Source organism: Plasmodium inui, assembly GCF_000524495.1.
Source record: "Plasmodium inui San Antonio 1 unplaced genomic scaffold supercont1.4, whole genome shotgun sequence".
Lineage (NCBI taxonomy): Eukaryota > Apicomplexa > Aconoidasida > Haemosporida > Plasmodiidae > Plasmodium > Plasmodium inui.
In genome coordinates this window covers 48,183-75,875 of record NW_008481838.1, presented here as the reverse complement: position 1 = coordinate 75,875, position 27,693 = coordinate 48,183, and the positions used below count along the sequence as shown (strand labels likewise).

General features: G+C 38.0%; 9 protein-coding genes across 9 annotated transcripts; 5 read left to right on the top strand and 4 right to left on the bottom strand.

Moving 5' to 3' along the window:
* Positions 1–1,959: 1,959 nt before the first annotated feature.
* C922_01170 (hypothetical protein) lies at positions 1,960–4,545 on the bottom strand (the record flags this gene model as incomplete). The annotated part of the gene is made up of 1 exon (XM_008816778.1): positions 1,960–4,545. One exon carries the CDS (start codon positions 4,543–4,545, stop codon positions 1,960–1,962), a length of 2,586 nt encoding a protein of 861 aa, XP_008815000.1.
* Positions 4,546–6,850: 2,305 nt separating this feature from the next.
* Positions 6,851–8,374, top strand: C922_01169 (4-diphosphocytidyl-2-C-methyl-D-erythritol kinase; the record flags this gene model as incomplete). Its single annotated transcript, XM_008816777.1, has 1 exon — positions 6,851–8,374. One exon carries the CDS (start codon positions 6,851–6,853, stop codon positions 8,372–8,374), a length of 1,524 nt encoding a protein of 507 aa, XP_008814999.1.
* A 634-nt stretch (positions 8,375–9,008) lies between these two features.
* C922_01168 (hypothetical protein) lies at positions 9,009–10,425 on the bottom strand (the record flags this gene model as incomplete). Its single annotated transcript, XM_008816776.1, has 5 exons — positions 9,009–9,390; positions 9,555–9,676; positions 9,849–9,961; positions 10,083–10,131; positions 10,315–10,425. The coding sequence occupies 5 exons, from the start codon at positions 10,423–10,425 to the stop codon at positions 9,009–9,011; spliced, it is 777 nt and encodes a 258-aa protein (XP_008814998.1).
* A 1,255-nt stretch (positions 10,426–11,680) lies between these two features.
* Positions 11,681–12,283, top strand: C922_01167 (DNA excision repair protein ERCC-5; the record flags this gene model as incomplete). The annotated part of the gene is made up of 3 exons (XM_008816775.1): positions 11,681–11,752; positions 11,924–12,024; positions 12,208–12,283. 3 exons carry the CDS (start codon positions 11,681–11,683, stop codon positions 12,281–12,283), a joined length of 249 nt encoding a protein of 82 aa, XP_008814997.1.
* A 592-nt stretch (positions 12,284–12,875) lies between these two features.
* C922_01166 (hypothetical protein) lies at positions 12,876–13,394 on the bottom strand (the record flags this gene model as incomplete). The annotated part of the gene is made up of 1 exon (XM_008816774.1): positions 12,876–13,394. One exon carries the CDS (start codon positions 13,392–13,394, stop codon positions 12,876–12,878), a length of 519 nt encoding a protein of 172 aa, XP_008814996.1.
* A 1,048-nt stretch (positions 13,395–14,442) lies between these two features.
* On the top strand, positions 14,443–15,671 carry C922_01165 (hypothetical protein; the record flags this gene model as incomplete). Its single annotated transcript, XM_008816773.1, has 2 exons — positions 14,443–14,965; positions 15,121–15,671. The coding sequence occupies 2 exons, from the start codon at positions 14,443–14,445 to the stop codon at positions 15,669–15,671; spliced, it is 1,074 nt and encodes a 357-aa protein (XP_008814995.1).
* A 771-nt stretch (positions 15,672–16,442) lies between these two features.
* C922_01164 (hypothetical protein) lies at positions 16,443–20,062 on the top strand (the record flags this gene model as incomplete). The annotated part of the gene is made up of 8 exons (XM_008816772.1): positions 16,443–16,893; positions 17,210–17,278; positions 17,418–17,687; positions 17,817–18,518; positions 18,561–19,285; positions 19,388–19,462; positions 19,631–19,732; positions 19,919–20,062. The coding sequence occupies 8 exons, from the start codon at positions 16,443–16,445 to the stop codon at positions 20,060–20,062; spliced, it is 2,538 nt and encodes an 845-aa protein (XP_008814994.1).
* Positions 20,063–20,380: 318 nt separating this feature from the next.
* On the bottom strand, positions 20,381–21,886 carry C922_01163 (hypothetical protein; the record flags this gene model as incomplete). Its single annotated transcript, XM_008816771.1, has 1 exon — positions 20,381–21,886. The coding sequence occupies one exon, from the start codon at positions 21,884–21,886 to the stop codon at positions 20,381–20,383; it is 1,506 nt and encodes a 501-aa protein (XP_008814993.1).
* Positions 21,887–24,862: 2,976 nt separating this feature from the next.
* Positions 24,863–26,326, top strand: C922_01162 (hypothetical protein; the record flags this gene model as incomplete). The annotated part of the gene is made up of 1 exon (XM_008816770.1): positions 24,863–26,326. One exon carries the CDS (start codon positions 24,863–24,865, stop codon positions 26,324–26,326), a length of 1,464 nt encoding a protein of 487 aa, XP_008814992.1.
* Between the last annotated feature and the right edge of the window lie 1,367 nt (positions 26,327–27,693).

Genomic DNA, 27,693 nt, shown 5'->3' with positions numbered 1-27,693 from the left:
TAAGTCCTTTTAATCTATTCTAAGTGTTCGTTTTCCATTGTGAATTTTTGCTTTTCCACATAGAGATGCTATTCGAATGACTACACTTTTGTTTGAGCTACTTACCGTATGAACATTCTATACGATCAACCAGATAGGATTCCTCCATGCCGCTTAGCAATGGAAGATTTATATTTTAGCTAGTTACATAAAACTGTTTTTTTTCTTTTTTTTTACTTAAAGATTTAAGGCACTTAAGCATTGCCAATTCGTAGCGCAAAACGCTGTATGCTCCCCTTTGAAAAGGTGTAACAACATCCTCACAGGAAATTAATGCACTCATTCCTATAGCCCTTTGTAAGCTGCTATGTCATTATAGTATCATGTGAAGCATCAGATATGGATCTCCTCGCATTGCTTTTTTATTAAATTCTTTTTACTCGTTTTAGAATCCTCATCTGCTTACTCCAGTGATATGCAATTTTTAAATCCCTGTGAGTTATTCACAAATGAGATGTTTTTGTCCCAAATTGGCAACGTGTGAAGTGCGTATAAGAAGTGGCCTAGTTGACGTCACGTGTTTAGGTTCCCCGTTCATGTACATTTTCTAACTCTGTAGAAAGTACCATCCGATTGATATGTTACCAATGGTAACTCTTTTTATTGTGTGTATATTTTGCTAATCGGTCCCTTGGCCATTTCCTCCGTTTTGGGATAATTGCACAAATGGGAAAGCAATTCCTTAAGCGTATTTCCATTTAGTGCGAAGTGTAGATTCATGATGGCCCAGATAAGTTGGGGCAGGCCTTCTTGGTATCGTAATTCACATACACGTTGAAGAAGTTTACCTTTTAAACTTTTTCTTTTAAGCTTAATATCTTTGAGTACAACGTTGTAGACCTTTGCATTCAGCTCGACATTCGAATCGGCGGCAAATTCATCAGAGCGAAAATAGTTGTGGAGCAAATGAAATGACTACCTTACGGTGTACTATCATTTCATTATGCGGAGCTTCATTCTAAGGGGTCATGTCTTATTGCGTGGTTACAGACGTGGTATGAACCTCCCTTGGAAACGATAAGTGCAAAAATGTGGGAACAGAAAAAAAAAAATAATAATAATAAAACATAAATGACGAACCGTTTGTAATGATTCATCAGAGCGATCCACACATTTTGACACTTTCAAATCGGAAAGGGTGACGGAGGTACAAGAAAAAGGTTACATTGTTATTTCGACGGTTCCGCAGCGTGGATAAATTTAGGCAACTAGACGAGTCCCGCCCTATGTATCATCCTTCCTCATAAGCACACATTTGCCAACCGAAAACTTCTGCCCTTCGCTTGTGTACCAAGCTGCATTATTTGAAATGTGCAATATATGTACGTTTCAAAAGGCTCTTAAAAAGTGCTCAAACAAAAAAAATAAAATAAGAATAAGAAAAGAAAAAAAAAAAAAAAAGAATAGGAAGAAAAAATTAAAATAGAAGTAAAAAGTGTGTAAGAAAAAAAAAATTATACTAAAAAAAATTAACAAAAAAAGAAAAAAAAATAAAATAACCAGTAAAATTAAATCTGTTTTTTTCCATAAGATACAATGTTTAAAGATGGGAGTTCTAGCTGAGGAGAGAATGGAAAAACTGCGCGTTTGCACATGTATAGGTTTGTCTGTGTGTGTTGGCTCCATTTCGCGGGAGAAGCTTGCCCCTCTGGCGGAGGAACCCAGCTCGCGTGCTTCCACCGACAGGTACAGGGTGGAAGTTCCGGTCCAGCGCATTATCCAAGAAGTGTGAGAAAGTGACGTGGTCATTTGGTGATGCAGACATGTAGTGTTTAATATGTTTAATCTGTATAATCTCTTTAATCTGCGTGGTTAGAAGAAGGAGAAAATTACCTTCTCTTGTGACGTTATGCAGTTCATTTGGGACAAGCACTATGCTGTGGGCTCTTCGTATAGGTGCACCACAATTGCTTGCCCCTGTCAGAACTGGGAACTGCCGTCAAAGCTGGAAAGTATGGAGGAGATTTCCTTGAGCGTCTGCTTAATAACACACACGGGGAGGTTGAAGTAGTACACAGTGTTCATCTTATTCTGCGATGAGAAATTTTTGTTGTTTTTCATGTTTGCAAATCTGGGAGTTAAACCTTTAGGGACTTTTATGACGCTTTTTCTTTCTTTAATTTTTTGGTTCTTTTTACAATTAGTTAGAATGCCAAGTTCTTCAAAATGTTCAATAGCCTGGTCAATAGTGTTTCCCTCTAGAATGTCCCTTATGTAGGAGGTCTCCGAAAGATTGCTGCAGAGGCTTCTAAACCCTCGTTGTATATCGGCATAGGTAATTTCGATGAACTGGTTTGGACTCTGCTTCTTTTCTTGACATTGATCTTCCTCATCGTCCGAATTTAAATGTGCATAATTCACGACATTGCATGAAGCGTAGAGATAAATTTTTTGAATTAAAGGGAGGCTCTTAATTTTGAAAAGTATATCTTTATGTTCCTCTAATGGGATTTTGTCTGTAATTTTTTTTATGTCCGAAATCATTACAGCGTTATTATTTGCCGTATCAGCAAAATCGTGGTACTTCTTTTCGATGCTTTTTATTTGATTGTCAACGATCAGATCAAACGATTGCAATTTGTCGATGTTTATATTTTGTAGTACTTCCTTTTTATCCTTAAAATGGGGCACTTGGCTATCTATGTCATTTTTATATAGCACCTTGAAGGGGCTTTCATAACACCGCTTGGGTGTGCACTGACTGAAGTCGTAAAAAGAGTCATTATCATTTGCGTTAAAATTTTTTCTTATCAAAATTTCACTTAACGTTTCGTTGTTGTTTTGTATTTTGATGACCTCCTTCTTTAGCGTTTCGTATCCGATTGAAAATTCATTTTTCTGATCTGTGAATTTTAGATTTCTTGCCTTATCGCTGAAATTGTTGGCTAGCTCAAAGTCACGAAGGTTTGGCAGAGGGGTTACATCCTGCTCCAGGAAAAAGTCGTCCTCTGGCTCGTCGGAACTGGATTGGTTTTTCAAATTGGAGGTCTTCTTTACGTGTATCTTTTGCTTCTTAATTGTTCTGTGTGTTTGGCTGTTCTCGCAGTATGTGTCGTTTTCATGGTCTGCCTTTTCGTTTGTCGCCTTTCGTTTCCCTTTTTGGTGTGTCTCCACGTCGGGTTGTTCAGTTTTGTTGTATTCGTTTTCGTTCCGGTTAAGCGCGTCCGTCGAGTGATCGTCCTCCTGATCGGCTAGGAGGAGGAAGAGGTTTCTCTTCTCCTGCCTACTGAATATTTTATTCATCATAACTTCTTCTTTCAATTTGGTTAAATTCTTTTTTCTCTCATCGAGGTCGGATTTTTTATCGGAGAAAACTCTCAAGATCGCATCGAAGCACGATCTGATGTCCCCGTTTCGGTTAGAAATTTGTCGAACGTGTATATTTAGGGACACTCCTTTGAAAATTTTGCTGACAAATTCTTCTTCCAAAGTGTTTAACTTATTTCGTACTATGCTCATGAATTGCTTCTCACTGTACGGTTTGTAAATAATTTGGTTAATTTTCATGTGTCTGTAGTCTTTTATTAGATCCAGGCTATTGGCAATTCCCACGAGTATTATTTTACTGTTTGTCGTTTGGACGCATTCGAAGAGATTTTTGACTACGTCTTCATTGAAGTTCTTGTTGACATTTTTTGTCTTTAATTCGACTCGTACATTTTTCGTTGCAATGAAATCTAATTCGTCCACAATGACGATTTTTAAATTTCTTAATTTGCTGGTATAATTAATGAATACCTTCTTCACCTCTTCTAGGCCATTTAAGTTGTACTTGTGCTTCACGTTACTGAGAATGGACTTTTTGTCCTTCTTTATTATCTGTTGTAAGATGTCTACAAAGATATCATATGGTTTTTGGCTATTAGAGCAGGAAACATAAAAGTAGGACGCGTCGATATTTTTATAATTCTCCATTGGTGTATTTTCTTTCTTCTTCTTTTTGTCCTCCGCGTTCTGGTTCATTTCTTTCTCTTTTTCAATCTCCTTAATGATGTAGAATATGCTGTATGTTTTTCCCTGACCACTGGGGCCCGTCAGAAATATGCCTTCGCCATCCACATTTTTGGAGCACCTTTTAAGTATTTTTTTGATTTCTTCAATTTCTGCTTCCCTCCCTACATCACTGTCAAAATCTTTGGAGTCTAAAAGGGTCTTCGCTTTTTCATAAAATTCAATGTACTTGTTACATTCGTTAATATCATTGCTGATTTTTTTTTCTATCTCTTCTAATTTGTTCATCGATTTTTCAATTTTTATTATATTTTGTTCTACTTTGGTGGCGTCTATGGAATTACCTTCACGTTTCGTTATTCCATTTGGGTTTATCTTTTTTTTATTTGTTTCTTTCGTGTTTGTGTCCTCTTTGCGCATTTGCACCAAAGTGGTAATCTTTTTATGTCCCTTTTCCTTTGCATCGTTCAATTTGGCACCGCTCTTGGCTCTGTTTTTGTTTTCCTCCTCCTTGTTCTTGCTCCAATTTGGGGAATTATAATTGGAGGCTTTCATTTTGTGCGTGTAGGGAAGTGTATAGGGCTATAGCGATTTGTGCAGGGTGGTAAAAACGAATGGATTGGTTAATTAAAAAAGGAAAGAATAAATTTTGGGCGTGGGTAAGATATAAACATGTTAATAGAGCCAAAGGGGACTTATTAAAAAAAAAAAAAAGACTTGTACGGAGTTAATAAGGCCATATACGCGTACGCACATGTGTGTAGCGATTTGTATGAGTATCTCCTCAAGGGGAAAAAAAAAAGCATGCAGACATGATTTACCTTCCCCGTAATTGCTCATAATTGGGGAGGAATTCAAAATGTTGCCATGGCACTTTAATGCGCATGTGGTTGTGAGACCCTGTGTTGTTGATCATGCAACTGTCTAGAGCGATGATGCATTGCAAATGGTAGCGGGGCCACAGTGGGCCCGTTTAAAAAGGGGGAAAATATGAAGCAGCTTTAAATTGGAGTAGTCTCAAATGGGGGCAGTTTCGTATGGGGGCAATTTCAAATGGGGCCAGTTTCGGATGGGGGCAATTTCAAACGCGATGCAGTTTCAAAGAACAAATATTTTCGAACGTCGAACACGTTCAAGCGTCGAACTTTCTCAAACGTGCAACATTTTCAAACATTGCTGATTTGTGATGGCACTAACGTGCATCCAAGTTGTCAGTGCTATTTACAGCCAGGAGGGATGGCGGACTGACTTTCCTTTTGTTTCCTCTTTCAGTGGCATAAAATCTGTGTCACTTAAGAAAAGGGAAGAGCAGTGCCATCGTGTTACCCCCCAGGCCCATTTCGTGGCAGTGGGGAGATACACGTGTTGATGTAAACTAACAGGCGCAAAATGTATGTTTAAATACATGCAGTGTGCCTGAGTTTTCTTGTATTTGAATGGTTGTTGAGAAGAAAGCCAGAGTGTTGAAAAATAAAAGCCAGGTAAAATTGACAGTGAAAGGTACGCCACGCATGCCATATGTACGGGGCTGCAAACTTTAAATTGTAATTTTTTTATTTTGCAAAAAAGGTGAAGCACATAATTAAGAAGTGATTTTCACGTGGACAAAAGTTCCTCACGCGCGTTTAAGTTAAACCCCCGGGATGAAAAAAAAAAAAAAAAACGAAAAAGAAAAAACAATGTACCGTTTTGCATATCTTCAAGAAGGCGGGGAAAAGACACAAGCGTTCTTTTTTCTTAACAAGCACGCAAATTATTTTTAAAAAAAAAGGGACAAACGAGTTTACAGACGAGAGTACACATCAGAATACACACGAAAACACACACGAAAACACACACGAAAGCATACATGAAAGCATACACAATAGCATACAAGCGTGCGCAGCGCATACATTTCAAGCGCTTTAGAGCTAATGTAGACCTCAGCCGAGGCAGTTTTCCCTGCCAAGGTATACATACCATGGGCAGGTACTCCCTCACAAAATTGAGGTTACAACATTTATGCCCAAAGGGCAAAACAAATTTGATGTTTCACAATGGAAAAACAATAGGGGAATGCTAAGAGGTAGTCATTTCACGAAATAATGCAATAAAAAATTCCACACCTGTAGCAGAATGAGTTGCCCTTTTTTTGAGATTTTCATGTATCCTCCCAAGTGGCGTCATTGAAGTCCTTTTCGATTCTAAAGGAAGACAAATTGGAAGCTATTCAGACGGTGTATACGATCCGAATTCTAGAAAAAATTTAAAAAGTTACTCCCCCAAAAGTAATGAGAGTTCCCCCGTGAAAGTGAAAAGATCACCGCTTAACGATAAAAACTAGGACATTTAGCACTTGCGTATATGACACTCCAATTCAACATAGCATTCGCGCATCCATCATAGGCAAGGCTAATAGGTGTCATCAGTCATGTCCCTTACGCATTTTCCCATGTGTTCACACGCTTATGATCATGCACATATGCGATTAAAAAAAAAAAGAACTCTTAATGGCGCTTAAAAAGGAATACCTATGTGCCATATTGAATCCGGTAAGGTAGCCCCCCCTCCCCCTGCCACCCAAGTGACAGCGAAGAATTGAAAAATGAAAAGGTGTTAACGAAACCATTTTTGAAACATCGTCCAAAAAAAAAAAAAAAAATAAACAGGAATGTACACGAATTATATGCTTGCATATGCGAGCACACCATGATGAGCCTAGGAAGGCGACCGAAAATGCCAATAACGCATAGTGACTAAGAAAATTCTACGCGAGAAATCGAACGTATAAGAGGTTATCAATTTTTTTTTTTGCAGTGGCAAAGAAGAGCGAAGCAATGCCCTGCATGGAGAGTAACGCATCTATGGAACGTACTGGAATATGAAATATTGTTTCAAAGTGAAAGGGGTCCTACTTGTATGCGTGTATTTGCTTCATACAATTGTAGACTCAAAAAATGTTTTCACTGATCAAAGCCAATTTGTGAGAAAAAAGTACCACCAGTTGAGAGGGGTGTGTTTGCATTTCCTTCTTTCCACTACATGTAACAATGTCGCTAGTGATAAATATGCTCTAAGGAGGGTATGGTCGCCTGCCAAATTGTGCAACCGTGCCAAGTGCAGCAAGAAGAGGCAGATAACGCACGTCAGATCTGGTAGAAATAGTAACCAATATGATGATGATGCATTCCAAAGGGGAAACATCGTGAGCAATAAAAAAATGAAGTTAATAATTCGTCAACTGAATAGAACCAAGTGGTACGACTTCAAATTTTTTTCCCCAGCAAAAGTTAATTTATTTTTAAGATTAAAGGAAAAAAAGGAGACCCACAATGAATTATCCACTCTGATGCATGCGATAAATTTAGGCGATGATATTTTTGTAACTTCTTTGAGTAAGGAGGACCAAAGGAAGTTAACAGAGCTGCTATTTCCATGCGAGTCTGGTGATTTCTTAACCATAAAGAAGGATGAAGAGTACGAGGTGAGGAACAAAAATGAGGAGATGAATCCAGGAGGGAAAGACGAAGACACGAGGTATTATTACAACCATTACCCCCTAAATGACAATAACATAATTGCAAAGGTGTTGAGACGATACAGGGAAGAACTACAGATACGGGACAATGTCAAATTTTTAATTCATGTGGTGAAACGCACTCCCATTTTTAGTGGAATAGGAGGAGGGTCGTCTAATGGAGCTTCCGTTTTTTATTTCTTGGAAAAATATTACTATAAATACTTAAAATCGAATCAGTTAAGGAACGAATTTTTAAAAAAAATAGGCAGCGACATATCCTTTTTTGGCAGCTCCGGTTTTGCCTACTGTACTGGCAAGGGCAATCATGTCATCGATTTAAGTGATGCCCAGGCAATGATTTCGGGGCGCAGAATATATATTTTTCAAATCAGCGAGGGACTCTCCTCTAGGATGGTCTATCAAAATGTTGATTATGACCAGATAGTGCAATATAACCCTGTGAGTTTGTTACAACAGTTCATAGTTGACGCGGAGAGGTGTAATATCGTCAAGGACGTGGAAGAAGCGGAGCGCAGTTATTTGAGGCGATTCGTACCGCTGGACGGGACATCTCTAAGGAATAGTTTTATAAACGACCTGGAAGACTCTGCGTTTGTTTTGCTTAAGAAGGTGAAATATTTGAAGGACCTTCTACTGAATCAAAACATTTTCGATGCTGTAACGATGAGTGGAAGCGGCTCATCGTTATTTGCACTGACAAAAAAGAATATGAGTTTAGAGGAGGAGAAGATGCACATGAAAAATTTGATAAAACAAGTTCGGGAAAAGTTGCATGTACCTGTAAAGGTGTATTTGTGTAGCACTTTAAGGAAGACTGAGCATCTGTGGTATAGGCCGACCCAACTCGCGGAGAGGGTAACCTAGAGGTAGAGGTACGGCGTCTGTTCTTCGCCGTGCATACACAAGGAAATATATGTACTGTCGTGTACGTATGTATGTACATGCCCATTGGTACACACACTCCAGTTAATAATTTTTTTCTTCTTTTTAATGCCAAACGGGATTTGTTCAGTTCGATAAGAACGACTGCAGCAGGTCGTGATATCTGTTTGTCCTCCCTCTTTAATGTTGCTTGTTAGCATAGTTGTGGCCATAACTAACATTTGTTTTTTTTTTGAGTGGGTAGTGCAAACGCACCAGCGTCTTTTTGCCCATCCCAGTAAAACGCACATATGACTTCAAGTACGCATATGTGGATCCTCCTCGTATGTTAATTTTTAATTCGCTCGTGTCGACCATTTTGATTCTTACCCAAAATGCCCCGATTTTGAATTAAATCATTGTCCAATTTGGTAGGCACATTTCTGTAATCCACCCTTAAACTGATTTATCAAATGGGGCTCAAATAGCTATCCTCTTCTGTTTGTAAACCCCCCCCTATTTGTTCCAATTTTTTTTTGTTCTCAAAAAAGGGGGGCCATTAAATTCCCGTTGCCTCTTACGGAATAACTATTTCTACCGATTCGATCAACGGAACCAATTTCGTGGCCACGATTTGTTACTTATTCTTCTTGTCTAAATTGAGATTTTTCAAAATTTCATTCGCATCTTCATGCACCTGGGGTGCTCTGTCATTTAATGCGTCATTTTGTGCGGAAGCCAATGCGTCAGTTTTCTTTTTCTTCCGTCTGGGCGAACGACCAGCATCATATTTCTTCTTGCTTAAGTCTAAGTTAAATTTTTTACAGCAGTAACCCAATCCATATTTTTTTATAGTCTTCAATCCTCTTGCACTGACTCTTAGTTTTACAAATCGATCTTCTTCTTCGAAGTAAATTCGCTTCCTTAGTAAATTTACTCTCTGTTTTCTGTGCGTTTTGACACCTGACTTGGAGATTTTACGAGCATTCCAGTTGTCCATTTTTCCCAATATCATGCATCTTTGTGTTTCATGTGGGGAAATTTAGCAGGCAGGACAATAGGGAAAAAAGGGAAAAAAGGAAAAAAACTCGAATGGGTCTTTGAATTACTTAAAAAATGTTGAAGTTATTTAAAGTGAGCCTTTTTGCGAACTTCTTTTTGTTAAAATTTTTGGTTTTGTTACCTCCTTACGGGGAGCTTTATTTCTTTATGGGGCAGCATGGTGACTTTGTTTATTCGCTTTCTGCCATCTAATCCGTGGTGCCTCCTGGCTGTCGAAGGTCCAGTCATTCGATATTTCCGGAGCTGTATAAGGTGGGCACAAGAAGAAGGGATAAACTCATTTGCAAGGAGCTCACATCATCTCGATGAGACGAAAAAATGCATTAGCTGATAAATTCACCACTTGGGAATAATCTACATTGCGAGACAGGGCCCCACGATGTGGCACTATCCAAGGGCAGGAATTCTTACTTACGGCTAACGCTTCCTTATGTCTTTTTTTCGTGAACAGGCAAAATTTTGTTCCATGTAACTTTTTATTCAATGCGCAATTTTTAAATATGTGACTTTTTTTGATTAGCGGCTTGACTGTTAAAGGTGGAGGAGAAAAAAAAAAAATTGAATAAACAGACAGCCATTTGTGTTTACACCTGGTATTTTTATTTTTTTTTTTCTGCTATAATTCACTTTTTCCCTTTTGTTTTCATACCGTAAAAATACTTCTGAAAGTTTATTCTGTTTTCATCTTTTTTGTGAATCTACAAAAAAAGGAAGACACGGTTAAATTGGTTCCGTTATAACTGAGATTTATTTGCGCCACAGTGGGTTATTATGGGTCGGTCTTCTATTGTCGTGCTTATAGATCACTCTCTGGGGGGGCAGGCACATATATACATAATGCACGTACATATATAACTGTCCGCCCACATGGACAAACTTACAACTGTCGAAACGCCCAAGAGGAGAAGAGAATTCAAGTGGATTATTACATAAAAAAATATATACACATTTCTTGCTAAGCTGTATATTTTATTTTTACATTTACTTTGCATTATTTTCTTTTTTAATAAATGAACGATATTTCTTCTGACATGTAAAGGGCGGAGAAATTAAATGAACCCACACAAAAAAAACAAGAAAAAAAAAGTGTGGTTACACAACAATTCTGCAATTTTGAACCATGAACGTCATTTTGTAAAATGGACGAAAAAATGTAAATAAATGAACAGGGAAAACTGGATGGTACATTTACTTGGTAGCCTTTCTTCAAAGATGCTAATTACCCATTTGTAAACGCGCCAGGAATGGCCAAATAGCGCAAACTATGAGTTATTGCTTACCCATTTGCAGTAAAAATATTCACAGTTTGCCTTTGAATTTAACAGTTAACACGAAAGGGGAGGTAGGGAAAAAGGGAAAAAATAAAAAAAAAAAATAAAAAAAAGGTAGTAAAATTGCATAAGGAAGAAACCTTGAAGAGGGAAAAAAACAAAATGAAAACAAACGAGCATAATAAATATGAATGTTGCAATTCTGGAATACACCTTTTCGTTTATTCTTTTTTTATTTTACCTCTTAAGCTCTATTCAGATTGCCATTTGCATTTTACTTGACGCTAACGTGATATCCTGTGTCACATTTCTGCCTCACCATTTTTCTTTTTCAATTTTCATCTCCTTAATGAGGTGTTTTTATTCAAATTATTGATTCCTCTCTTGGTGACACTTTTTCTTTTTTTTTATGAGCCTCTTTTTTCTGCTAATATTTGTAGTTGCCGTTTTGTTTATTCTCCTGGGAATGCCTTTTTATTAAATTTTTTTTTAAATCAGAGGATGTATAAGCCCAACAAATCGAACACTTAAGTGGGGAACATACCTATGTGTAATGCAGCGTGGCCCGCCTGTACCTCCGCGTTTTGACCCAGTTTGTACGACTGGGCTTTTTCTGCAAGTAGCATTTTGATTTTTCAGTCTATTACTCCTTTCATGCGAAAACATGTTTGCCTCCGTTGAAGGTTAAATTTAGTTCTACTGGAGCAGGCCATTTCTCACCTACCCCCTCGAGAGAGATACACGCCCCACCTAAGCTTCACATTTTTGCAGAAAAAACCTTTATCAGTTGAAATCTTTCCCAAGCATGGCACCTCGAAAGCATAATGAAGAAAAACGCTACTTTAAGGAATATATTTTTTAACCCTCTTTAAAAGTTCTTTAATTAGGGCATATTTTTTCGCCTTAAAAAAAGTATTTTTTTTTTTATATTGCCTTTCCATATCAGCCATTTTTAAAACCAAAACAAAGAGGAAGAATGGACAACCAACGAAGCATGGAAGACGCCCAAAACGCCCTGGGGATGATGATATATCAAATACTGAACAATGTAATTCTTTATTTTCGTTTTCCCCCACATGAAAGTGCAAATTTTGGTTTTTCTCCAACCAATTTGGAGAAGCGTGTATAATATGCCAAGTTTGTCTTTTGTTTTTCCGCGTGTATAGTCAGGAAGAAATAAAATTTTTTTAATGCGCCTTTTTTTTTTTTTTCCTCTTAGCAAGTGCGAAAAACGTGCTTCGAGAAATGCTTCGGTCAGAAATTTTCCGAGCAAATGGGGAAGAATGAGCAAATCTGTTTAGCGAAATGCATGGACCGAATGTGAGTACAATTTTGTGTCATGCGTTTATACATATGTGCATACCGCTACAGACATTATGCACAAGAGTGAAAACAGGCAACGGGGAATTATTTCAAATTACGTCGAATTCTTTGAATATGTGTTTTGTATAGATTTCCTTTTTATGTCCCTTTTTTTTACCCCTTCCTCCCTTGTTGGCGCAGGTACGAAGCCCACACTATTGTAACGAAGGCTTCCACAGAAATTGCGCAGAATTTAAGCGTCGACTCGAATTATTAATTCAAAATTACATGCGAATATTTGTCTTTTTTTTTTTTTAATTTGTTATGTACCATGTTATAGTGTGAATTGTTTTTGCTTTTGGACTTTTTTTTTTTTTTTTTTAAATTAGACTTTTAAAAAGGTTAAAAATTGCAAATGTGTAAGGAATCATCGTAATCACAGACGGATGATCAAAATGGACAAAAAAAAAAAAATGGACGACATGGGATGGCTAAGAATAGGATGAAATTAAAAATCTCCCCACCATGTCAAACTAGCCACTATTAGGTGTAATAAGCAGCGATGAATCGTTAAAAGGTTAAGAAAAGAGGGTACCTCGACTGGTTCCCGTTTTGCCTATTTTCACCTTTCACTAGGTAAACAGTGCGGAGCAGCAAGGGCTAATCTACAAAAAAAGGGCTGAAGGGTTAAATTAAATAATTTATCTCTTGGACATACATCAAACGGGAGGGGATCCCAAATTATGATAACATTGGGGCCATTCTTCCCCCCAGGTTCCGCATTTTCGACGAAGCGATTTCATTTCAGCATTTAAGTGTGTTCATATTATTCAGATAAAATATCGTTCCCTCTAGTACGTGTGAACGGATTAGGGAGTCAGATAAACGGAGCAGGAACAACTCTGACATGCATAGATGACGTAATATTCGCAATATAAATTTTCCGAGAATAGAAAAAAGTCGCCGCACCGACAAAAATAAATGTACGCATTCTCCTCGCGAATATATTGCAGGTCCACCTTTTTGATGTTCAGGGCGTTTTCGTACTTTTCGGATTTGGTGCCATGTTGGATGTCTCTCAAAATTTGTTCATATGCCCAAACCAGGGTGACGAAGTCGATATGGTCTCTCTTGGCGGTATTTTTGTCCGATTTCTTATCCCCTTCGTTTTGATCTCTTATTGGGGTAATTCCCACAGTAATGCTTCCATCGGTCCCATTTTCTGCATCCCCCTCCACCCTCTTGCGTTGCTTATTTAGGTGATACTTCAGCTTATCCGGGTGGTAAATTATAGCCAACTTTTTAAATTGCCTCTTCGCAGTTTCTATGTTGCAATTTGGTTCTACGTTCAAAATGGAATAGGGGTTACTGCTTGGGGTATTTTCCATGTTTCTTCTGCATCAATGTGCTTTCTTTCTTTTTTTTTTTTTTTGCGCTACATAGGGGGGGAAATTCGTTCATGTGTAAGGACGAGCAGGGTGTTTAATTATGTTATATTTATGTGATAGCTTGTTTATTTTGGGGGACATTACTTTGGGCTTCTTTTACCAGTCAGTTTTTGTCATTTTCTGCTTTGGCGATTTTTTCGTTAGGATTAGCAGTTAGCAGCGTAGTAGAATCTTTCTTTGCTTTCTTCGCCTTCTCCGTTTTATTTTCGGTCCAATTGGGGAGGAGGCGTTACCTCATTTTTGCGCCTGTTTACTTCCCGCATGGGGTGTGACAGATGGGGTTCAATTCAGTGTTTGTTTTATCTCCTCGATCCCCCGCCGTTTGGCCCATCAGCTTAGTCATTCATCATTTCACTTGGCTCACGTGGCAATTTTTTAGATCTTTTCCTGCTCCTAATTTGTGCCTGCTGGTACATAACTTTTGGTGCTGCGTTTTTACTAGTGCAACAATTTAGCGGTGTCGCGTGATTGAAAAATACACGGGTGTTACGTACATTAGCACATGTGAAATTATGGCTGATCCTGATTAGTAGCCCCTAAATACTCACCTTCTTTTTCGCCTCCTTCTTGGCGCTTCAAATGTTGCGCCAGACTTCGTTTATGTACCCTTCTGTAAAGGATATATTTTTTCTCTTTCCCTGCGAATTGACAAACTGGGAAATGTGCCGAGGGGGAGAAACTCTCCACGTTTATGCTATCGTAAAATTGTTTTCCATCTTTTGCGGGGGAAAACACTCCCCTCCAGAAAGTATATGAGCCATAACAAAAAAAGGAGGGTTGCATTACGTGAGCACATCTGAAGTAGTGACAGTGCACCTCTACACGGGCAAAGCATGTAGGTGTTAAAGCAAAATGGGAAATGATTAAAATATCCGTTATTTAATTATGCGGCTTAAGTAGATCATCACCCGCTCAACCAGTGTTTCACCGCCATGTGTACTTACCCCTTTTGAGACTTACCGATAAATCGCCCCTTCACTGTAGAAGCATGATCCGGTTTAGTTGGCAACAACTAGGTGGAGGAGTCGGAAGACGGCTCTGCATGCCTATTTACAGCGGAAGTAGCGACAGCGCTTTTAAGGATAAATATTTTGTTTTAAAAAAAATAAATCATAAGTATGAAAATGTTTTACTCTTTGGGGACGTTAACAAGTTAAGGGACACAGCAGTGGAGCTTATAAACGGAATTTCCTCATCAAGTGATAACGGTAACGAAGGGTATGCAAATTTGAAAATAAAAAAATATATAAGTGGCGAGGAGAAGAAGGCGAGAGAGTTAGAGGATGACGTGGAAGAGGACCATAACAGTGCTGCGGATAATAATCATTTAATGTACAACAATGCCGATGCTGTACAAAATGGCCCTTCCAGGGGTAGGAACCCCCAAATGGCGAAGAAATTGTCCTTTTGGCAGATATACAGCATGCGGGTTAAAAAAAGTCTCCACCTGCTTCGCCCTAACGATTTTTCCCTAATTCTTCAGTCCTTTCATCTGTACAACAAGGACACAGGTGAGTTTTGTGCGGAGAAAGTGCGTAGACGAATGTGCCTAACATGTTAGTGATGCTAAGTGAGCCTTGCCCGTGTGTATAATGGCTGCACCATTGTCCGTCCTTATTTCAGTCAATTTTATGTTACGTAATTTGGTTTTGCTTTCTCCCTGTAGGCGTTTACGTGTCAAGCGTGAAACATATTGAGGGCCAAATTCCAGAGATGAACGGAGTTTCCTTTGTGATCATTTTAAACATTTTAAGTGCGAGATTGAAAAAAAATAACTATAACGATTTTTTTAAAAAAATGATGAATTACTTGCCAAATGTTATGTACGAACTGAACGTACGAGATGTCAACAACATCCTGAGTTGTTTCCACAATTTAGAATTAAGTGACACAAGAATATGTGACATTTTTTATCAGAAAATTTTGTCAAATTTGAACAGAGTGGAAGACACATTCACGTTGTCGTCTCTATGTTACATTTTTTACAAATATAATTTTGAAAACAAGCATTTTTTTGAGTGCCTGAAGAGACGAGGGTTATTTTTGCTTGACAATTTTGACGCGGGTCAGTTTTACAAATTTGTTTTTTCGTTACATAATAAGAATATTTGTTTGAAAGAGATAGTGGATAAAAAGAAAAATGACGTGTTCGCTTTTTTGTCTGACTATAATGATGAGCAGAGATTATTTATGGGTGAAATTTTTGGCATAAAATGAAGGGCAGTCATTACTCCCTACTACGCTGAGTAATCGGCAAGTGTTCTTTTTTTTTTTATTTTGGGACTTGTGACATTTAAAAGTTTTTTTTTTTTTTTTTTTTTTGTCCCTTTTGCTAACTCTTCTAAGCATTATATGAAGTTATCCACGTAAGATTTTGAAATAATTTATTTGTCTATTCTTGGGTCCAGAGCAGGCCTAAAAATTGGAACCTAAATGGGAGAAAAATAATTCTGCGCGGAGGAATGAGAAGGGATGTACATAGGGGCAAATGCCGTAGATACATTCGGGTAGTTCCAAAAAGGGGAAAAAATACGCGCATAGAGGAACGTATACATATGCGCATGTGTTTATTTGTGAAAAGAAAATTGCTTCATTTCCCCGTTTGTGACCTCTTTCCCGTTTTTAGTTTTGCCTCTTCGGTTCCGCAGTGAAGGCATATCGCGCTTTAGTCACCACAGGGGAAAAAAACATATACTTATATGCGCATACATGCATGTGTACACGTCAGGTGCCTTTTTCGCTTATTTCCCTCGTGTGTGACTGGCCAAATGGCACAGGGGTAGGCGAACTCTATGCATCTTCACCACATTATGTGCAAAATTTCCTATTTTTTAGTAAAATTATGGAACCTTTTTTTTATCACTTTTTGAAACCTCCTTTTGGAGCGTCCATACATTTTATTTTCGTCCCCCTTCGATCAAGTTAACCAAATAAACACAACCTTGAAGAGTGCACCCAAGGGGATGGAAAAAAAAAATAAAATAAAAGATGGGCCACAAAATAGACATTTTTTTATACATTTGCAAAACAGGAAACGAAGCAAAGGTTAAGAAAGATGTCGTAAAGAGACTCATCCCGACGAAAAGGAAGTTCAGAAGGGGGGTAGTGGTCAAGTACGTTTTGTACAACTGTAAAACGAAAAATAATTTAGTAAAAAAAAAATGGAACATAAGTTACCTGCTAAATAAGACGAAGGATAAGCGCAAAGGGAGGACCAAGGGGGTGCAGCTTGAAAAAAGAAGCCAGCTCGATGAAGCCACTGTTCAACGTGGCGAAGTTACGGACGAACATAAGACTGAAAATTCCTCTCAAAATGGTTCGCACCAATTTGTGCGTCGAAAAAGTTGTTGCGCTAAAAATTCGGGTACTTATAACAAACTTCTCAACAGAATACTCCGTAATGTGAGAAATGGCCAGAGCACGACGATCATAAATACAGGTAAGACTACTAACTTGTGATGGTGGATAGGAGGTGTTCACTTTGGTATCTAAATAGGTGCCCAACTGGAACTGTAGAAAAGTGCGTCACTCGCACTGCATACAGATGTATTTTGAAGTAGCCCTCCAGAACGGACTGCAATTATGCAAGCAAATGCTCTTTTTAAGCTTCCTCCTTTAGTAGACTATTTTCTTCATGGAGCTATGCCTTTATATGTGCATGAGACGATGCGTACGTTTTTTTCTTTTTTTTTTCTTTTTTTTTTTACCCTCTCGGTGACTTTTCATTTGAAATGTGCGGCTTTAATTTTTCTAAGGGGTAGACACGAACAAGGGGGAGAAAAATGTCTTTTTCTATGGACACCTGTATAGTAAATACCTAAGGGGTAATCAACTGCATAGGCGTTGCGATACTGCGCCGGTCTTCATCTATGCGTATACACATGCTGCCACGTAAAGGAACGCATGGCAATGCCTTTATGCCAAGCAGAGAGAAAAAAAAACTCAAAAGGTTACCATTTGTAGACAGCGGAGATGTGTTGGAAAAGGAAGAAACGCCCAGTGGTGTTACTAGCGAAAAAAGCGAAGTAACAACATCGGAGGGAGAAATAAAGATAAGGAAGGAGAAAATGAAAAAGAACGAATCGCACATAGGTTACCTTGACCCATGTTGTCACGCGAAGAGAAGACGGAAGGACTACATGCAAGGCGCCAATTTTGAGGAATGCTTAAAAAGAAAAAAAGGACTCATTTTGGATATATACGATTGGATTGTTAGGATGAATAGTGAAGAAGGTGAAGCTGCAATAAAAAAAGGGATTTATTTTTACAAATTCGCTTCACAAAAATGAAGGTTATTTTTTCCCCTCCCTCTTTTTTGACGCACCCGTTTAAGGCAATACCTAAATTTTTTCCCTCTTGCAGATATGAAAATATCAATTTCGTCATGGACTTACAAAAACTGTAAAATAATCGATATGCTAAAAAAAAGATGTAGTGAGCATAAAAATCGCACAAGTGGAAGGAAAGGCGGTAGGATGATGCCCCCCTTTTGCCACAGATGTTTTATAAAAGAATCTTTTGACAACCCCAATTTTGGGAATCTCCAGTGCTGCAAGGAATTGCCCATAAAAAGGACAATACAAAATGGCGAACATTTAACCATATGCCTTAAGCGTATAATAAAGAAGTGCAGAAAAATTTTTGGTCGATCAAAGAAGGGAATCACTAATGTGTGCTTTGTTTTTAAATACAAAATTAGAATGGACGTGCAGGACAGTTGTGTGTACTTAGTTAATTTCCCCCTTTGCCACATTCAAAAAGATAAAATTTTCCACAACATTAATAATGAAAAGTCTCTGCTATTTTTGTTCAATAAAAAGATTTTACAATCAGTGAGAGGTGTTAGTGATTACTCCAGTTTTGTGTTTCCCTTTAATAACGCGAAGGGGTGTCAGAGGGCCCTCAAATTGAAGAAGAAAATGGTTCATTTTGTGAGTCAGAGTGAAGGGGTGCGAGGTGTAAAAAGAGCCAACATTACGCTGGGGAGCATAAAGGATGAGAGCCCATCGGGGGATAAGCAAAGAAGTATAAATGGCGAAGGCCCGAGCGAAGTGTGTCACCAACGTGGGAGTACTACTACTATTATTACCCCCCAAGTGGGTGGAGGCCCAAAAGAGGACGAGCTCTCTGAGAAAACTGGAACGAAGGAAGAAACAGAACCCACAGGGGTAATAACTGCATTTAGGAAGCATAAAAAAAAGGACATCATCTTCCACATGCATCTTTTCGAACTGCTCATTAGACTTATATTTGAAAACACGAAAACTTATTTTACCTTTTTCATCACCGAGTTGACACACGATGGGGAATTCTATAAAAATGTGTACTACTTGAATTTGAGCAAAATTGTTAATGTGAGGTTGAAGAAAAGAGGAAAGAAAAACACAGCACAAGGGAGAGACTCCAACAGTGAGATACACAATCTTATGAAACAGAACGACGTGTGCAAACATATGATAAGCGAAAGAGACAACACTATACGGGTCTTACAAAATGAGATAAGAGAAAAAAAAAACACAGTGTCAGAACTGGAGGATCAACTGTCAAAGTACAAAAACGACCATTTGGATAAGCTAAAAGTTATAGAAAATCTGAAGAGCAGAATATCAAAAAGGGAGAGTACCAACCAGAAGGAAAATAATGCCAATGAGCAGATTGTAAAAAATGCTGATTATATAAAAAAATTGTATAATGAAAATAATTTATTAAAAGAAAAAATTAAAAAATTGAATGAGTCGATTAGGAAAGACGGGGCTTCTTCTTCACGTTCAATCGGAAAATTTGCTGACTCGATGGAGAGTGGCGTGGTCAACCTTCTGGCAAATAACGAGGTGAACAAGCTGTGCACACTGGATCATAAAAGTGAGAATGAGACACTTGATGTGACATAAAATTAGTAAACTGCCTGCCCCTCTTTTTGATTTCTCCCTCAGAACACAAAGGAGGAGAAAAATGAAAAGTTAAATTTTTTTCTGAAGGCCTTTTTAGACACTGAACAGAAGTTATATGTAAGTCAAGTCGTCTGCGCCGAATAAGATCCACACGTTTGGCGAAGTCCTGCAGATGTGATCACGCGACCGTGGCCACCTGCGCTGGCATGTGCACGCCAATCTTCACGACCATCTGCACGTACGTTCATTCGGATCTCCGTGTGCGATCCCGTTCCCCGATTGCAGACAGCCGACGTGCTCATAAAAACCCAGAATGAGATCATTACAAAAATTAAAAATGAGAAAAACAGTTATTTTGAGGAAGTTGAACGGAAAAAAGTTCTTTTTGTAAGCACGAACTGTGATAAGTTTTTGTATAACAGGAGTATGCCAACGCGTGGACGTTGGGGAAGGAGGGCGCTAAGATGTAGACACAAAACATGCAGTAGAGTAGATAACGTTCCCTGCGTGCAAACCCAACCGGGCAGTGACTCATGACACATACTCGTGCACGTGGGCATTGCCTCCTCGCAGAAACGGGAAGTGGAAAAATCACTAGATTTTATACACTCCATTTGTGAAGACATAAAAACGAAGAAGGAGAAAATTTGTCTGGCGAACAGGATTAACAAGCTGCACGATTGCATAAATGTAAAATGGGAGAGCGTGAAAGAGTGACAACATCGCGCGATTGCTCGATTGCGAATGAGTAATGTGTACTGCGCTTAATTAGCATGTGTCATATGTTTCTCTCCCTTTTTCAGAGCTTTTTGGAAACATTTGAAAAGGGCCCCTAACTCCTCAGAGGGGAGTTCGCGCGGAGGTCTAAAATAGACAGTGAACAATTTCGAGGGAAAGTATCATTTTTTCGATAATGTGGCGTGGGTTCGTAAGCAGGAATGCACCACGTACACAGGGGAAATGTAGCCGAAATGTCCGATAAAGTACGAATTGACAGCTGGAAAAAGGCATAAAGGATCCGTGGAGCCACACTTTTCAACCTGCGTGATGGCTTCCCTTTGTACAGTGACAAATTTTGCGCCAAAAAAGGGCCAAAACACATGCGAAAATAGCCACGAGAGCTAGGACCAGCAGCATTAACAAGGAAAAGAAGGAGGTCCGCTTTTCAAACTTAATTTTTACGACCTTCTTATCGTAATACGTTTCTAGAAAGAGATATACATTTTCTGAGTGGTATATAGGTGCATTTAAAACTTTGTCAATAAATCTGTGTGTCGATTTTTGGCTGTCTACCTTTATGAAGGCAAATAATTTGTTACTCATATCTGCGTAGAAGGAGATGTTTTTGTGAAAGTTACTGCAGAGGTATTCCCCGATGGGCGCCACGCCCTCTCTTGGATCAAAAGGGCACACATTTCCATCCGAGAGGTTGTACATATAATTCGGTACATCTATATGGACATGATAATAGATATTAAAAAAGTAGAATTTTCTGAAAATTTTGTTAATCATATGTTTTTTTTTTTCAAGGGGGTTATAATTTGACTCACCCAAAATGGCCTTTACCCTTCTGCGCCAGTCGGATAGATACATAGATATACTTTTATCGTCTTTTTTGAGCGAACTTGGATTGCCAACCAGGTTGTCGTACTTCCCCTTCAATTGGTCTAAGAAGCCAATTTGTTTTTCTCCCTTTCGTCTGCTATGCAATACGCTTTCTTGAAACTTTCGTTTGATAAAATTTTCCGAAATGGTATTTTTTTTTTTTTCGACGAGTTGTTCTTTTTCGAGTAGCCTATGCTGCCTACACTCTATCACCAAGACGTTGTTATAAGTGTTCTGATTCAAGGGGAAAAAAAAGGTGTCTTTTTTAAGTAAATTATTGTTTATGTATATTTGGCTATTACGGCAGCTCGCCTGAATGTTTATCCTTTCAACATTGTGAGCAACATTGGTACTATAAAAATAAATGTAACTTTTGAATTCTCTGTCAAGTAATAAACTTGTAGAGGATGGGTGACTACTTAGAGTGACATCGTTTAGGTAGAAATTAGAATGATCGTTATTATTTTTTATTTTAATTTTATACGTCTTTTGGCTTTCATACCAAATGGCTAGTTCCTTTTGTCCGGCACCTGAGAAGGGGATCTTGTAAGGTAAATCAGTCAAATGCACCTTTTCCTTGTTAACATAAATGTGGTATGTTTTTAGGTACACCTCTTCCACGACGACACTTTGTTCATTGTCTAAGTACTCTGATGTGTTTTCATTAAAAAAGAGTTCGTCTTCTGGGGCGGCCTTTTTATATATGTAATTTTCCCAAATGTTTAATAGTGGACTCAGGGTAATTTCGTTCAGGTGTTCACTTGCTTCTAATTCGTAATGATATCGATCTCTATGAAACCTAAACGAGACCTTGTTTATCAGTATGTTGCTAATGAAAATTGGGTATTCACTATCTTGGAAAGAAACTTGGCTGCATCTGCTCCCTTTCGCCAACAAAATGAGCAGCAGGGAAAGTCCCGTAAAGAAGCGCTTCATTGTGCTGGCATTGATAATAGTTTTTTCTTTTTTTTTTTTTTTTTTTTTTCCTTTTTGAATGTTCTCAGGGTGGGGCATAGGCATAAAATGGATGGGACGTTAAAATATCAAGCGTGGTAGGAACTCTGCACGAGTCAATTTACCCAATGTTTACCTTCTCAAGGTATCTATGTCTGACTCAGGTGTTCCTTTAAAGGTGTGCACACCTGCAAGTCAGCCTACGCCGCTTTGCACCTGCCGATGAGCTATCTTAAAAAAAAATTAAAACGCGATTGCAAATAATTCGAGGGACGAGCAAATGGAAGAGCCATACCTTACTCTGCATAAATGGAATCCTATTCTTGTCGCAAAACGGGGGGTATGCCTTTAACGTACACGCGGAAGCGTCTCGGCGCGACTCGAGCTGCAGATATCCTTACCCATATGGACATATCCCTACACATATGAGCATTTCCCTGTGCACCGTAAGAACTGAAAAATTAAAATTTCTCTCAACCGTTTTAAAAATTTCCCAAGAGGGTACACATACGAGCAGCGGCACGTTTTGAGAGGTCCCACTTGAACATGCATATGACCCGAAATTAAACGCGCGCCAAGGGTAGGTGGATCGGGTCAACGTACAAATGCTGCCTATATCACATAGTAGCCTTTAAATTGCGCTATGTTTTACCAACTTTGAGCTGTGCATTTTTTTTGAGGGGGAAAAATATATTTTCCGAAGGGGTATAAAATGAAGTATGCTACCTTTTGTAGCTTAGAGGAGGGGTTGGGGTTAAGGTAATGGAGTGATTTACACCCTTTTTCTCGTATATACTTAACACAGCTTCCCGTAAGGGCATTTGCACTTTGGTTATTATACTTGTGGGGGGCCCCGAATGAGGTTCCCTGAGGCTTGAAGTTTGTGGGCGCGGACATAGAAGCGGTAGGCACGGGTACTAATACGATTTGTTTAAACGGTTGAACCATTGCAGCGTTAAAAATAAGAACCGTACTGCACTACTCAGGAGGTTTGTGATTTTCCCTCTGCTGCGATAGCACTACTCAAAATGGTCACTTTCGAGTTGATGAATTTCCGTTCTGATGTAATAGTGCCGAAAAAGGGGCGAATCAGTTGGTTCCCTTTTCACGGCACTCAAACCCTATGTATGTTACACAAGCAGATGGACAAATGAAGCCATACATGGCTTATCAACATGCAAGAATGACATTTTAAATGTGTCATTCTAACCCAAGCAGGGTTAACAAAACTTGAGGATTGTGGGAAAAAAAAAACAAAAAAAATTATAATTTTTTCGTAAATGAGATAAAATGGGAGGGGAAACGAACCACTTCATGCATGTGTATATTTCTGTCTCTGTGATTAATCTTAGAGTGGTTACATGCATATTGCTTCCATCATTTCGTATATGTCAGTGGGTTGTGATAAACAGTAGCAGAAATACGCTTTAAAAATGTTCACCTGTCATTTGTTCATAGCTTTTTCTGGAGTAACCCTAATTCTGCAACATTTTAAAAGGAAAAAATATGAGTCAGCTTTTCTTTCGTAAATGTAAACCATTTTTAACAACATTTTGCCTTTTCTTCCTTTTCAGAGTTTTATTAAAGTTACGACTGTGAAAAGGCACACAGAAGCATACAACGTTATTCCATCGAGAAAAAAAAAAGAAAAATTCACATTTGTTGATTTATGTGTTTTCGTAGCCTGTTCACAATTAAGCATTTTAAACGTAATTGCCCTTTCCTCATTACAGTTTGTGGCACGCCCTTCATTTTAACAAATCAGGGACGGAAAAAATAAAATTGCAACGTGCCGCCAACTTGTGAAGAAAAAGAGGGGAAAAAATAATATAAAAAAAGGGGTAGGAGAAAACGACACAAAACGGGGATATATAAAGCAAAATTGATAAAAATTACTGGTTTTTGCCACTGTGCCTTGCCTTCATATTTTTGGAAACCCCGTGGTGACGTTGCACGAAATTTTTGATGCACCGCAGAAGGCAGAAATGAACATATATGTCAAGGGGTGTAAAATTAATAACCCGAGCGTGGCTTTGCAACAGTGCAGTACAGTGTATGGCATATTAGAATATCCATGAAAGTATTGTTTAGTCATGAATGCGTTACATGAGAAGATATAAATATGCGTTCGTATCACCACGCTGATGTTTGGAATAAATGTTTTCTTTCCATTGCATGTGGGGTAGGGAGTAGCATATGCAATAGAAAAAAGAGGATGAGGATAAATTCACATAAAAACAAATGGGAGGGGGTGTTCCTATATGGCAATACATCTATCCTATGATAACACGCCACAAGTATATGCATATTTATTTAAGCACTTTTTACGTGGTAGCCTTAAAGTCGTTCTGCATTTGCTTTCTAAGCGCCAGGTGGATTTATTTTTACGGGTGCCAATATTCTTCTTATACTCCTCCTTCACAGTGAAGAAGAAGCGGCAATTAATTATTTATTTCTTACAAAAAAATAAGTAATGAGTTGACAAACTAAACGTTTCCTTTTCTCTAGATTGAAATGATGTTTCTTTTTTTTTTTAATATAAAAAATAATTAAAATCTTTAAGAATTTTTTTTTCTTTTTTTTTGCATAATTTCGTAATGAACGTGATTTTTCATTTTTACATCTGCTGCGTATATATAGGTACACATATAGATAAGTATATATGTACTTTACATACGTATTCTCTTCTATTTTTTAAGGTTTACCTTTTCCGCATTTTGAAACTTCCCAGGGGAGGAGGCAACCTGCGCCTACTGGGTCCTTTTTGTGCAGTACTGCATACATTTTTATTGTATGCAAACTTCTATACATGTACCGTGCTGCGCTCTGCCCCTCGTGAATTCTATATAGTAGCAAAAAAAAAAAAAAAAAATTTGCAGTTTTTACCTCTAAAGTAAAAGTCGCTACTGCATTTAACCCATTACATTGTCGCCTTGTATCCTCAAAACTGAAGAAACAATGAGGAAAAATGCGCAAATAATAATTTTTTTCCTGTTCGGATTGCTGAGCTATACATGCGGAGCTGAAGAAAACGTCAGCCCACCCAACAATAATGACGACAGGGTAAACGGCAACAATGGAAATAAAGGCAACGGAAATGACAATGATGTACCGCCTTTCATTGGAGGAAACAAGAATAACGTGAACGACAACAATAATGATAACATTTTTGATAAAAATGGAGAGGATGTCACCAGAAATGATAGTGATGCAGATGACGAAGAAAATCGAAATGACAAGAAAAACGAAAATGACAGCGGTTCAAATGAGAACAATTCCATAGAAAATGCTGACAATGGTAGTGGCACATCTGATGCCAATGCCAACCAAAATGATGAGGATGCAAATAAAATGGATGAAGCATCTTTAAAGAAAATCCTCAAAATTGTTGAGGAAATGGAAAATGTTCAAGGACTGCTGGATGGAGATTACAACATTTTGGATAAGTACAGTGTCAAATTAGTTGACGAAGATGATGGAGAAACGAATAAAAGAAAAATCATTGGAGAATATGATTTGAAGATGTTAAAGAATGTTTTATTGTTCAGAGAAAAAATTTCCCGAGATTGTGAAAATAAATACAATAAAAATTTACCAGTCCTCTTTAAAAAATGCTCAAATGTGGATGACTCCAAATTAAGTAAATCCAGGGAAAAAATTAAAAAGGCAATAGCAAAAAAGAATATGAGTATTGAAGATTTTGTGATGGGTCTTATAGAAGATTTATTTGACAAAATTAATGAACATTTTATTATAGACGATTCATTTGATTTAAATGATTATTTAGCCGATTTCGAACTCGTTAATTATATAATTATGCACGAAACATCGGAATTGATCGATGAACTTTTGAACATGATAGAGTCCCTGAATTTCAGATTGGAATCCGGATCTTTGGAGAAAATGGTTAAATCTGCACAATCAGGAATGAACTTAAATTGCAAAATGAAGGAAGACATAATTCAATTACTTAAGAAATCCTCCGCCAAATTTTTTAAAGTCGAAGTGGACAAAAAGACTAAGATGATATACCCAGTACAAGTTACACATAAAGGTGGCCACATGAAACAATTCGCCCTTAACTTCCTTCAGAAAAATAATGTATGTGAACATAAAAAGTGCCCTTTAAACTCCAACTGCTATGTCATAGATGGAGAGGAGGTCTGCAGATGTTTACCCGGATTTAGCGACGTCAAAATTGATAATGTTATGAACTGCGTTAGGGATGATACCCTTGACTGTAACAACAACAACGGTGGTTGTGATGTGAACGCAACGTGTACTCTTATAGACAAAAAAATTGTGTGTGAATGTAAGGACAATTTTCAAGGAGATGGAATATACTGCTCCTACAGCATTTTTAACTCCATTAACACTTTCATTTTCCTGATCTTGTTGCTTCTGTTCCTGTACCTATTCTAGGAGAGTAGTTTGCGGAACATTTGTGACGGTTAGCAGTTTGGTTGTGCCCACTCGGCTGTATATTCCTACGCCCGTGTGTATCCATTTTTAACTGAACAGCTGTGTAGTTTTTTTTTTTTTTTTTTTTTTTCACCTGCATGAAATGTACATATAGATATAAAGTTGTGCCCACGTTGAACATTTTCCAAAAGAATGCGCCATTTATTCTTTTCTTCATTCATTCATTCATACATTTCTTTTTTTTTTTTTTTTCTTTTCTTTTATTTAATGCATTTTTTTGAAGCGTGTACATTACCATAGTAGATTGTAGTCGTTATTGTTAGGGCGTGTATGAAACATCATGTAATCGCATTATTTCTGCACAAAGGTGGTGATAAATCATTCTCGATGTTTATATTTTTCCCCTCATTGATTCTTTATGCTTCATTTTTTCTATTGCTTATACTCCTTTAAACGTTCATGCCTCTTCTGTATAGTTTACGAATTTTACAAGTTTTCACAATTTTCACCGACTTAACAGATTTTACCACCATTTAACTTTGTTTACCCACCACTAAATAGCTCCAAGGAAATGAGACTTCTGCATCTCCCAGGACCCAGCGCGTAAAGGACTGGTTGGAACGTTTAATCGGGTCCCCTCGTGCCACATGACGCATTTAATTTTGTGCGTTTAACGGTTTGCTTATATTTATTTCTTTTTACAAAGTGAATTTCTTTCATGTGAAGGTGCACCCGTCTGACAGTGCTTGGAGGTTTGTTGCCCCTTTTTTGTGGCACATAATAGGCTACTACACTTTTTTGCATTACGAGAAAAACTGCCAAATGATGCAGCATAGGGGAAAAAATGAGAAAATTCCCCGGCGATGTTGAAAGGTGACAAAGTAGGAGAGGTGAAGGGCATAAAATAGACTGCCATGACGTACGCACAGCTATCTATATAAGAACAAAGTAGTTAATATGTTCACCTTCTTTGGAAAACGCAAAATTGGGTTCTGTGGGAAGAGGAAATATTCCCCTGTTTTACTTCGTTTGCAACTTTGACAATTTTCTTAATTTTTTTTTTTTTTACGTAAAAAAATTTGGTTTGAGGGGCATCAAAAAAACGGAAGTACGTACATCACCGCGCAGCCTATGAAAAGTGCCCTAACTCTTTTTAAATTTAGGTAAAGAACGCGAGTTGTTAGAGGAATTTTTTTTTTTTCAAATAGCTTAAGAAATTTTCTCAACCCGTGTCTGAGTTAAGTGTGCACGATTTGGGTAATCTCTTTTTTATATGACAAAGATGTACTGAGGAAAAGACGCGAAAAGATAAATGCGCGAAGTTGAGAATAAATGAATAGTTTCGTAATCTTATTTTTATCAACTGG